The sequence below is a fragment of the Sesamum indicum genome, linkage group LG4, assembly GCF_026168435.1.
Source record: "Sesamum indicum cultivar Baizhima isolate 11 linkage group LG4, ASM2616843v1, whole genome shotgun sequence".
Taxonomy (NCBI): domain Eukaryota; kingdom Viridiplantae; phylum Streptophyta; class Magnoliopsida; order Lamiales; family Pedaliaceae; genus Sesamum; species Sesamum indicum.
Genome location: NC_142660.1, coordinates 18,687,108 through 18,699,848, shown reverse-complemented (window position 1 = coordinate 18,699,848; position 12,741 = coordinate 18,687,108). Strand labels below are relative to the sequence as shown.

The 12,741-nt window shown below is 35.4% G+C and overlaps 1 protein-coding gene across 1 annotated transcript; it reads left to right on the top strand.

The window, feature by feature from the left end:
• Window positions 1–3,575: 3,575 nt before the first annotated feature.
• Window positions 3,576–11,737, top strand: LOC105161046 (pleiotropic drug resistance protein 2). The gene is made up of 21 exons (XM_011078611.3): window positions 3,576–3,829; window positions 4,271–4,773; window positions 4,903–5,023; window positions 5,183–5,271; window positions 5,529–5,613; window positions 5,710–6,000; window positions 6,077–6,167; window positions 6,283–7,183; window positions 7,337–7,497; window positions 7,645–7,748; window positions 7,847–8,012; window positions 8,098–8,214; window positions 8,410–8,549; window positions 9,006–9,338; window positions 9,457–9,747; window positions 9,845–9,928; window positions 10,004–10,137; window positions 10,247–10,474; window positions 10,583–10,754; window positions 10,847–11,101; window positions 11,236–11,737. Exons 2-21 carry the CDS (start codon window positions 4,370–4,372, stop codon window positions 11,503–11,505), a joined length of 4,437 nt encoding a protein of 1,478 aa, XP_011076913.1. The 5' UTR covers window positions 3,576–3,829; window positions 4,271–4,369; the 3' UTR covers window positions 11,506–11,737.
• The last annotated feature ends 1,004 nt before the right edge of the window (window positions 11,738–12,741 follow it).

Sequence of the window (12,741 nt, the reverse complement as noted above, 5' to 3'; positions counted from 1 at the left end):
AGCCTCATTTATGATTATTCAAATTACGTTTTATCTCATCGTTTTACCGCCATTTTGAGATCTCGTTCGACCTCACTTTAATCTTTTCGACCCCACTTTTCTAACTTAAGCATTGGAGGGCCATCGCCGATGGCTACTCGGCTAGTCTCACGTTTGCTTTATTCTCAGGATCCACTAACAGGTAGTTTGAAAGAAGGATCCAACAACCCAACTTTGCGATCAGATCTTGCGACCCAATCCAGATTTCGCACGACCTACATCACTAGCATTTTTGTTAGTGTCATTTTTATTTTGCACAATATTCAGTTTTTCTTTTTGTAATCCATGGTTTATTATCTACTAATTTTTTATAGATAATTATATAATTACATCAAAATTTTAAAAAAAAGTTAGCAGTATATTAATTAACAATACCCCAATATAACAAAAATATTAAAATAAAATATAATAAAATCATATAAAGTGATACAAATACACACATCTACTAGACCTCAAAATTATTAACGAACATCAATTTTAACCACTAGATTAAAACATCTATGATCATTATTATTTTTAGATTGTTTGCCAAGATAAGATAAAATATTTTTTTTCATTTTTTCCTTTTTTTTTTGTTGAAAATATACTTTGCTCCTTCGTTCAAGCCAATGTACACTTTGAACCATTTATTCTATTTTTATTTTTTTTTATTTTTTATTCTATATTATATATATATATATGTAATGCAAGACAAGTATTATAAGATACTCTTTTTTATTATTTAATTTTTATACAAATTTGGTCTTTTTTTGTATACATCGTATTGCTTAAAGTGTACGTAACCTGCACCAAAGTTGATGCATTAAAAAAGATTATAGTAAATTTATTTCACATTTATAATATGTAACACGTGATATAATATAAAATTGGAATAATAGAATTTGAAATGGCGAATCCTTTACTTTATGGATAGGCAGTGGAAACTCTATTTATGTCTTAGAAACACATCAGAAAACTAACATTCATTGTCTGAAATTCTTGTATGTTTAAGTTAGTTCGGATATAAGATCAAAATTTAATAGCAAAATGGTGAATCTTTCCTTTAGATTGTCCGAATTTTTTATGGAACATATATTCGTATTTAAACGAATCCCACGTATTGAAATCTTCTCCTTTAATAGTATTCTAAAATCAACGGCTGTGATGCTGAGTTAGGTCCTACCTCGTAGACAAATACGAGGATCTTAGTCATGATTTAAAATTTTAAAATCGGAGGGGGGGGGGGTATTTTGAAGTTTTTAAAGCAACGTTCTTGTTTTACCCCGTCAAAATGTAAACTTCTTTAATAAAAAGGTGAAATTTCTGTTAACCCTTAATTCGTTAAAAATAATGAACTATTATTAATCATGGTCAAATAAAATCGACAAAAAAACTAGCTTTTTCACCATGAAAAAATTATTTCTCGCAGCTAAGAGCTATGGCAAATGTTTTAGTAATCCTTGCAAAAATCAGGGTCATAATTAACTATTTGTTAGGACTATTTATTATGAACTATGGTAATTATTTAGATATTAAATTATCTAAATAATATATTTTCTATGTTTAGTTATTATTAATTCACAAATGTAAATAATAATATATTGAATTCGATAACAATAATTTAGAGCCTTATATCCATCTGCCCTCGGTTGAGCCTTCCATAACTGACCTAGCCGCCTTGTCCCATCGATTTAATTAAATTTTTTGTATTTTCTTTGCAGATATTATTGCAACGTTAGAAAAAAACAAAAAAAATCAACTTTCTCTTCTACAAAACGACATATAATGGTCTACTTTTAGTTAATAATTTTTTTTTTCAAAACTAGGACAAGAGTTCCCGCTTTCTTTGAATTGAGTCGGGTTGGCAACTCGCTACGATATCTGCTGATTCCCGACTCATCCAAAGATAGATTACGAGACATGTAGATCACAAGTTTTTGACACGTTATATAACTCTTATAAATATCAAGCGATTCAAAATATAAATGTGCATTATTGATTCTGATATTAATTCTGCGACTTTATTATAAGCTCTAAGACAACTCTAACTTCGTCATAAGAGGATTTTAATTGAAGGGCATCTCACCAAGTCCAACGCCTAGTGTTGCGGGTTAGGGTGGCCGGTGGTGGTGTTTTTCAGATTTTAAGTTTTACGGATCTGATACTCAATTTTTTTATATAATAAATTTTGGTACCTGACTCTGGAAACGAATAATCGGACTTTGTTTTCTATTTTTATGTGATTTAAATGTGAAGTGAAGTAGGGACGATAAAAAAAATATTTAAAATATATTTTTCTTTTGGTAATTTTATACTTACAAACTGTAGTTTGTATATATGTGTGATGACTTTAATTTTTTTAAATATTGTACAAATTTTTAATATCATATCATAATATTAACTTATTAATGTTAAAAAATAGTATAGCATCAGAATTTAATAAAATCCAAATTCATAATATCAATAAATTGATAAGTAGATGGACTAATTCATATAACATCCTTCTTTCTTACTTTACTATTTTACTAGCTACAAACAAAATGATTCTTTTTTCTTCATTTGTACTTTAGATATTTTTATATTCTTATTATGCATGTATTAAATAAATATCAAGTATTATTCATAAAAAAAAAAAATATCATATACTTAATTAATCTAATCGAGTATATTTTACTTCCCAACAATCAATTCAATTTATTTGAATTTGAGTTAATCGAAATCAAAAAATTATAAAAAGTTATCCCGCTCAATCTATCGACCCTATTCGGATCAATTAGGACCCGAACAATCTGACCCAGATGCTCACCTTAGTTGCAGGCCAACCCATCGTCTAGATCACGGATCAGAAGAAGATCCCACTTTATTGTTTATCCGACATGGATATTGAATCCCATTCAACTCACATCGCCAAATCACCTGCAATCTGATGAGATCAAGAATATTAATAGAAGTCGTACTAAGAAGAGGGAAAGTGTAACATTTCATAATTGACGGGGATAAAATGCTACATAATGGGGAAAAATGCAAGTAACCCCCTTGTGATATCGCAAATGAGCAAATTATCGCCTTATAAAAAAATAAATAGCGATTTACTTCCTTATATTTTTTAAAATACAACAATTTACCTTCCTATGTTTTTAAAAATGACTTCATTTTAAAAAGTATAGGGGATAAATTACTATTTTTTCATAGGGGAATAATGTGTTATTTTTAATATCACAGGAAATAAATTGGTATTCGCCCCATAATTTAGTGATAAAAATCTAATATACTCTTCTTTACATAGATATATATATATATATATGTATATGTTCTTCTAGATGGTCAAATGGTTTTAGTCTTCTCACTTCTGGAAGGCCCACTGCCAACATGGAAAGCTGAGTTATTACACATCTTTCCAAAATACAACTCTTCCGCGACCGTAAATCGGATAGAGTTCTATAGCACACGTCTTCTGCCCAACTAAATTTCAGTGTAAAGCAACTGCTACATCCTGTAATAAATATCAACAACTGTGTATTCTCTGTACCCTTTGGAAATATACTTTTATGCTTGTTCCAAAAATAAACAAGTCAATCATAGCCCACCAAAAATGCATATAAAAATCTCAGTGCTGCGCCTTTTTTTACTTTTCTTAGTGTACACACTCATGTGTCAAAAGCAAGCTGTATACATATATACCAATAGATTAATACCTTTTTTCTTGAGGGCAAGTGTCGTCTAGGTGGTCATTCGTCCGATCTCTGGGTTTTTGTGCAGCCCTTTTATGGTGTCTTATTGTGTGCAAGTTCTTTCACACATATTCATGCAGGTGATCAGTCTTTGTATGCATGTGGGTCGAAGGGATTTCATGTAAAGAATTGATTTTTGCATGTCGATTGGGTTGATCAAGTTCTGTTCTTTGCTTTGGATTCAAGTTTGGAACTTGTTTTTGTATGTGGGTCGGATTAAACAAGTGGTTTCCTGTTCTTTTCAATAACGGCTCTGCGATCTTGTATTAGACTATCCTGCCATTGCTTGTAATTTATATGTGATATATATAATATATGTATATTTTTGGTGGAAAGTCTGGGTTGGATATTTTAGATCATTACTATTAATATTTGAAGTTGGGTATTCCCAGAAAGAATAATGTATGCTGAAAGTTTAAGCTTACTGTGGCCAATTATTTATGGAATCTGTAAAAGAATTGGATCTTTGTTTGCTGCAGATTTGATTTAATAGCTCTTATACAGTGCTGATTTTTGTGCAGCTTTAGCGTAGAAGTAGAAGATATTAGTCCTTTTGGGTTTGGATTGGGAGGTGAATCTTGGCACTGAAGCAGAAGCAAGTGAGTTTTTAGTTCAAAAAGATGGCGGCGCTTGTTGGGGACGACCGGGCTGCGGCAACGTCCCTCAGCCGGGGATCCGCCAGTAGGCGGATCAGCTTTGCATCTGTCAGCACAAGAAGTTGGGCTTCAGCTAGTGTGAGGGAGGTTTTCACTGCACCAGGACAGGATGCCTTTGAGAAAAGTGGGAGAGAATATGATGATCAAGAGGAGCTGATTTGGGCTGCCATTGAGAGGCTCCCAACGTATGATCGTACGAGAAAAGGGATTCTGAAGCAAGTGTTGGAGGATGGAAAAGTTGTTCGTGAAGAGGTTGATTTTGCTCATCTTGGCAATCAAGAGAGGAAGCACCTCATGGATAATATACTCAAAGTTGTTGATGAAGATAATGAGAGGTTCTTGCAGAGGCTAAGAGATAGAACTGATAGGTGAGGAACAATTTCTGAAGTTTTGTTGCTCTTTTTGTTTTTCTGTCTCTCTCTTTCTTTCCAACATTGATGTTTAATCTATATTGCATCCCAAATTAAACTTTGAAATTCTGGGGTTTTGTCTACCAGGGTTGGAATCGATATCCCAAAAGTAGAAGTTCGTTATGAGCATCTGTCGGTCGATGGAGATGCCTATGTTGGATCCAGGGCTCTTCCTACTCTGTTGAACGCTACTTTGAATGTGATAGAGGTTATTTGATCTGATTCTTGCTCTTATTTAATATCTACTGATGAACGTCATGTGGAATTAGAATAGCATACACTGATGGGTCGTATTTATGTTCTACCAAAGTATCTCTGCCAATAAATGCACATTCAAGTTACATTCAGGAATTTTTCTTGTCTGCAGGGTATTTTTGAGAAAGTGAAGATTATCCCTTCGAAGAAAAAATCTATCAAGATACTTCATGATGTTAGTGGGATCATAAAACCTTCAAGGTTGGTTTATGAAAATCTATTGATTTGTACATAAGCAAGCATTCAATTCGAGACTTATTTAGGTACATAGCTTTCAAACTGAAAGGAAATAATACACATAGAAGTATAGTTTTATCTCGACTCTTGCATGTTGATATGTTAAAGTTTGACGAATAAACAAACATTTATAGAAGGAATTAGTATATGAAAAGACAAAATTCAATTGACTTATATGCTGAAAATATTTACCATGACTCTTTTTTTTGTGCTTTGTGTAGGATGACACTACTTCTTGGACCTCCAGGCGCTGGGAAAACTATATTGTTGAAGGCACTAGCTGGCAAGCTGGACGAAGATCTTAGGGTGCATAATCTTTTCATCTTGTTATTGTATCCTGTTTTCGCTTCTCGTGTCCTATTTGCAAAAAGTCACTGTTTTTATAATTGTTTGCAATGGTAGGTAAATGGAAGAATCACGTATTGTGGTCATGAGATGTCAGAGTTCATTCCTCAGAGGACTTGCTCTTATATCAGTCAACATGACCTTCACCATGGAGAAATGACCGTCAGGGAGACATTAAACTTTTCAGGACGTTGCTTAGGAGTTGGAACCAGATACGACCTCCTTGTAGAATTGTCCAGGCGAGAGAAAGAGGCAGGAATTAAACCTGACCCTGAAATTGATGCATTCATGAAAGCCACAGCAGTGGCAGGCCAAGAATCTAGTCTAGTAACGGACTACGTTCTCAAGGTTTGTTTTCTTTTTACCCATGATGTGCACCTACGTCATATAAATATAGGATTGAGCCGATGTCTTATTAGTGCAGATCCTTGGATTAGATATATGTGCTGATATATTGGTGGGAGATGAGATGAGACGGGGGATCTCTGGTGGACAGAAGAAGCGGCTCACAACTGGTGTGTGAACAGATCTTTGTGATTTCCACTTTCTTAGAGCTTTAATCTTGCTTAATTTGACTGTGTTCCAGTGCATCTTCTAGTTCTTTTTCCTAACCATTTTGGGGTGATGTAGGTGAAATGTTGGTCGGACCAGCAAAAGTTTTCTACATGGACGAGATCTCAACTGGTCTTGATAGTTCGACTACATTTCAGATTATTAAGTATATGAAGCAGATGGTTCATATCATGGATGTGACAATGATAATATCCCTTCTCCAACCAGCACCAGAAACTTTTGAGCTTTTTGATGATGTTATCTTGCTTTCTGAAGGACAAGTTGTCTATCAAGGTCCTCGTGAGAACATCCTTGAGTTTTTTGAGAGTGTTGGATTCAAGTGCCCGGAGAGGAAGGGAGTAGCAGACTTTTTACAAGAAGTTACTTCAATAAAAGACCAACAGCAGTACTGGTTTAAGAAGGATGAGCCTTACCGATATATTTCAGTAGCTGAGTTTGTTGATTGCTTCACCTCTTTCCACATTGGACAGAAGCTTTTTGATGAACTCGCTGTCCCCTATGATAAAACTAAAGCCCATCCTGCTGCTTTGGTTACTGAAAAATATGGGATATCCAATATGGAACTGTTCAAGGCATCCTTATCAAGGGAGTGGCTCTTGATGAAACGCAACTCTTTCTTGTACATATTTAAGATATTCCAGATAACTGTAATGTCAATAATTACCTTCACGGTATTTTTTAGAACAGAGATGAAATCAGGCCAATTAGCTGATGGAGGAAAATTTTACGGTGCACTGTTTTTCAGCCTGATCAATGTGATGTTTAATGGCACAGCAGAGCTTGCGCTGACGGTTCTTAGACTTCCAGTGTTCTTCAAACAAAGGGATGCTCTGTTTTACCCTGCTTGGGCTTTCTCTCTACCAATTTGGCTTCTTAGGATCCCTCTTTCTCTCATGGAATCATTGATCTGGATCATTCTTACCTATTACACTATTGGATTTGCTCCTGAAGCTAGTAGGTATGTCTTTTTGATTCTTCTAAACATTAATATTCTTTCCACACAAGGAAGCAGAATGGCAACTAATATTGTTGTCTATACTGACTTATCATTCGTCTATTTTAAGCTCGGACTTACACTGGAATTGTTGACTATAATTTCCTTCCTTTTTAGGTTCTTCCGTCAACTGCTGGCATTTTTTGCACTGCATCAGATGGCTTTATCACTATTCCGGTTTATTGCCGCACTTGGGAGAACACAGGTTGTCGCAAACACTCTGGGTACCTTCACTTTGCTAATGGTCTTTGTTCTTGGTGGTTTTATTATTGCAAAAGGTTAGTTTTGCTTCACTCCATTTTGATAAAATAATTTCTTTTGTTTGTGAAAGTGGACTGATCTCGTATAAATTTGTACATTTAATCTCATGTCTTTGCATATATTTCACTATAATTTGACATTCTAATCAACTTGATGCTCTTCAGATGACATTAAACCATGGATGATCTGGGGGTACTATGTGTCTCCTATGATGTATGGTCAGAATGCTATCGCCATTAACGAGTTTCTCGATAAACGATGGAGCAGTGTAAGTTCTTATACTACTCTACAGAATGTTAATGGCGTTGAATTCTGCTTTTTTAATGAGTTTTTGGCCTTAATATCTTGCATTCTTATTCTTCTCAGCCGAACACCGATCCAAGGTTTCCTGAACCGACAGTGGGCAAGGTTCTTCTTAGCATGAGGGGCATGTTTTTGGAGGATTATATGTACTGGGTTTGTGTTGCTGCTCTCTTTGCCTTTTCTATCCTCTTCAACATCTGCTTCATTGTAGCACTGACGTACCTAAAGCGTAAGATATGGCTTTTCTTATCCTTCTGCTTGAGAGTTCTGAACATCTTGTTCTCTTTTTCACCATTTAATGCAAAATTGTGTAGCTTTTGGAGATTCAAAGTCTATTATCCCGGATGAGAAAAATAAGAAAAAGAATCTCGCCTCCGACGGAATTCAAACCAGTAACAGGAGTGCAGCCTCTGCAGCTCCCACAGCCGAAGGTCTGAGACTATATCTAATTACTTTCCTACAGTTAAATTGGATGTCAGAGTATGTGGTTTTCATTTGCTTTCTGATCTTAAGATTTCAAGAAAGACCCAAAGGCCTTAGACAATAAGTCGACTTAATATATATACAGAAATCCCGTCTTCTTTCTTTAAAGTCGTCCTAATTGATGGGAAACATGGAAAATGCAGGCAAAGAAATGTCTGTAAGGAGTGAATCTGAAGGAAACAACTCGGCAGATAATTCAATGACAAGAAGAGGAATGGTGCTTCCGTTCACCCCATTGTCACTAGCATTTCATCATGTGAACTACTATGTCGATATGCCTGCTGTAAGTCCCTTCTGATGCGATTTAAATGCAAGAAGCATTATTAACTGCATGCTTTCTCCTAATGAATTGCCTTCCACTTCATTCTTAACTAAGGATAAAATGCATAAAGGGGCAGGAACGACCGCATACTTTACCTTCTATTTATACAAATTTTAGATTCCTTACATTATGATACTTGCACTGTAAGCCCCCAAAAGCAAATGTTAAGAATCCTTTTCAATCACGTTACTTTCTTTACATAAGTTCACTTTTGAAACTAAAACTAACAATGAAAAGGGAGGGTTATTAGTGCATAGAAAAAAGATGATATAATGTCAACCATAAACTGGTTGGATGGAGTATGCATCGTAGTCGTCTGTTTATTACTTTTCTGCTACAAAGAGCATGAGAGAGAACCAGCAAACAGCTATCTTTGCAACTGTGCAGCTAAGTAGATCATGATTGTTTGTTCACCAGGAAATGAAAAGGACAGGGATTGAAGAAACTCGTCTTCAATTGCTGAGAGATGTCAGTGGAGCTTTCAGGCCCGGGGTTCTGACGGCATTAGTTGGTGTAAGTGGTGCTGGTAAGACCACGTTGATGGATGTCTTGGCAGGAAGGAAAACAGGCGGATACATTGAAGGAAGTATCAGCATTTCTGGTTATCCAAAGAATCAATCAACTTTTGCTCGTGTCAGCGGCTATTGCGAACAAAATGACATCCATTCTCCACATGTCACTGTTTACGAGTCTATTGTATACTCTGCCTGGTTGCGTCTTTCTCCTGACGTAAACAAGGAAACACGGAAGGTACAATATCTTGAAACTGATCGATGATTACATTGTTCGGCTCTGTAGTCGAGTAAGTATAAAGAAGTGATGGATGATACAAAGTTACTAACGCTCTACGTTCTTTTGCTTCCGTTAGATGTTTGTGGAGGAAGTGATGGAGTTGATCGAGTTGAATCCCTTGAGAGATGCTTTAGTTGGTCTTCCGGGAGTGGATGGTTTGTCGACTGAACAGAGAAAGAGACTCACCATAGCCGTAGAACTGGTTGCTAATCCATCAATAATCTTCATGGATGAACCGACATCAGGTCTTGATGCTAGAGCTGCTGCTATTGTGATGCGAACTGTTCGCAACACTGTAGACACTGGAAGAACTGTTGTGTGCACAATTCACCAACCAAGTATAGATATTTTTGAAGCTTTTGACGAGGTAGTTAACAAAATAAATTCTTTTTCCCCTTGGGATCTTTTGGTCCAACTGGAGTTCGCTACTCTGATCCTCAATTTGTGACGTAATTGTCCTGCAGCTACTGCTGATGAAGAGAGGAGGGCAAGTTATTTATGGAGGACCTCTAGGCCATCATTCTCGTCTGTTAATAGAATACTTTCAAGTAAGTAGTTCTGGTTCAACATGAGAAAGTATTTATACCTTTTTGCTCTGAAACTGAACCTGAAATATACTATAGTCCGTGCCGGGGGTTCCTGAGATCAAAGAAGGTTATAATCCTGCCACGTGGATGCTGGAGGTCAGCACTCCTGCCATGGAGGCACAACTTAATGTCGATTTTGCAGAAATTTACGCCAACTCTGATCGTTACCGGTAAATAGATATAAGAATGCAGTGCTTTACGTAATGCTTTCGTTGCATGCCCTTCTGACCACATCATTTAACTCATTTACCCCTCTCTCTTGGATAAATGTCATCACAGGAGGAACGAAGAGCTAATTAAACAACTCAGCACTCCAGCCCCAGGGTCGCAGGACTTGTATTTCCCGACAGAATATGCTCAGTCCTTCCTTTCTCAGTGTAGAGCTTGCTTCTGGAAGCAACACTTGTCTTATTGGAGGCACCCTCAGTACAATGCGATCAGGTTCTTTATGACGACAATCATTGGTGTTATATTCGGAGTCATATTTTGGGACAAAGGGCAGCAAATGTAAGTCTTGTAAACTCTTGTATTAAATATTGGCTGTAGATTTCTCTCTTCACATGTCCATTTATCGGTCTTTTATTATCCACACGTTCAATTATTACTGGTGTATAGGTCTAAACAACAAGACCTGATGAACCTGGTCGGAGCTATGTACTCTGCCGTCATGTTTCTTGGAGGAACAAACACATCTGCTGTACAGTCTGTTGTAGCAGTGGAAAGGACCGTCTTTTACCGTGAAAAAGCAGCAGGGATGTATTCACCATTGCCCTATGCATTTGCCCAGGTGAGAACAATCGAAACTTACGTTTCTCATGGCTGCAAAATCAATATGATGGTACATGAACTGATATCTATAATTTTTCTCATATCCTGCAGGTGGCCATTGAGACCATTTATGTTGCAATCCAGACTTTCATATACAGCCTTATCCTTTACTCTATGATTGGATTCCACTGGGGAGCCGATACATTCTTTTGGTTCTATTTCTTTGTATTTATGTGTTTCGTCTACTTCACTGCTTACGGGATGATGCTTGTCGCACTCACTCCAAACTACCAGATTGCTGCAATTGTCATGTCGTTTTTCCTCAGCTTCTGGAATTTGTTCTCTGGTTTCCTCATTGCAAGAACGGTAAGTGGCTCATCAGAATTTAATATTAAAACTGGAAACAGGATTCTACCTTAACCTGATAGATGCAGTTAACTTAACTTCAAGAAAATGGAGATTAAATCGGCCATATTCCTAAACTGTTCGACGTTTTTCAGGAAATTCCTATATGGTGGAGGTGGTATTACTGGGCGTCTCCAGTGGCGTGGACTATATACGGTCTCGTGACGTCTCAGGTGGGTGACCGCAACGAACCCGTTGAAGTGCCTGGATTCCCTGATATTTCAGTGAAGCAGTATCTGGACCGTTTCCTGGGATTCAAATATGACTTCCTAGGAGCTGTTGCTGCCGCGCATGTCGGCTGGGCAATCCTGTTCTGTCTTGTCTTTGCTTACGGCATCAAGTACCTCAACTTCCAAAGGAGGTGAAGGGAGCCTTGGGGGAGAGTTACTGAACTCAACAGAGTTTCTTGTGTAAAGAACCAAGAACTCTTACAGATATTGTTGCCTGTACACAGTTTTTCTTGGTAGAGTTTCTTTTCATTATTCTGTTACAGTGTTTATTTGCAATAAATGTTTGATGGTCTGAGAGAAATCTTGCTTTTGTTCCAACACCAAACTATAATTTTACCCAATATATGTTTTTTTGTTTGAAAAGTTACGAATGCTCTCCTGAAATTAATGATCCTAGTATTTGTAGACCACCGTTAATTATATGAGGTATTTGTAATTATGACAAATTTCAGAGGAGTCCTCGTAATTTATTCTTTAAATTTATTTCAAACATCTTATAAACTTATGTTTTGGAAGCTTATAACATGTTTGATTTTATTTTAAAAAGAAGTTATTGAAGTGTCGGTATAATTATGAAACTTATAAAATATTAGCAACAATGATTCAGAACTAATATGATCAATGTTGAAAAAGCTGGTCAAAATTTTTAAAATAAGTCTAGAACTCTTAATCTTATTTTCTTTTAAAAAAAAGAGTTTATGAACCCCTAATATTTTATTTTTTTGATCTTATTATAAATAATTTTTTTGAAAATTGTCGACACTATTTAACATCCTATAAATTCTCAACGTCTAATAACATATTTTAAAAAACTTATAAACTCATGTAAACACCCTTTTAATCAATAATGAATCCAAAATTCATGTATTAGTACTATATCCAAAACGCTGACAAAGCCACACACCACACACACACACACAAATATAGTATTTGAATTTATGTTTTAAGTGTTTTGTTTTGTATTTTGGAGATAGAGAAAGAAAAATAAAGATAAGTAAGTGTGTGTTGAAGATAGATGGTATGTTTGAATTTATATTTTGAGGTAATTTGAAATATTTTAAAATAAGTGGTGTAGGTTTGATGTTTGGATTTGGGAGACAAAAATAATTGTTCATTGTCAAATTATATCTTTTTTATATATATTTTTATATTAAATATATAGATATTATATTATATGTTTAATATTGTATTTTTTAGAGACAAAAATAACTATTTATTTATCAAATCATGTCTCTTTTATATTATATAGATAAATATATATATTATATATAAAAAATTGAAAAATAAAAAAACACAAATAAGTTGTAAAAATATAAAAATAAATATTTGATATATTTTATCTTGTTTGAAAAAATACGAAAATATGAATCC

Bases quoted from the DNA above. Each gene is read 5' to 3' on its own strand.
- LOC105161046 (XM_011078611.3), top strand. From the start codon at position 4,370: ATGGCGGCGCTTGTTGGGGACGACCGGGCTGCGGCAACGTCCCTCAGC. The intron at 5,024-5,182 runs GTTATTTGATCT...TCTTGTCTGCAG, and splicing joins CTACTTTGAATGTGATAGAG to GGTATTTTTGAGAAAGTGAA. The intron at 7,498-7,644 runs GTTAGTTTTGCT...GATGCTCTTCAG, and splicing joins TGGTTTTATTATTGCAAAAG to ATGACATTAAACCATGGATG.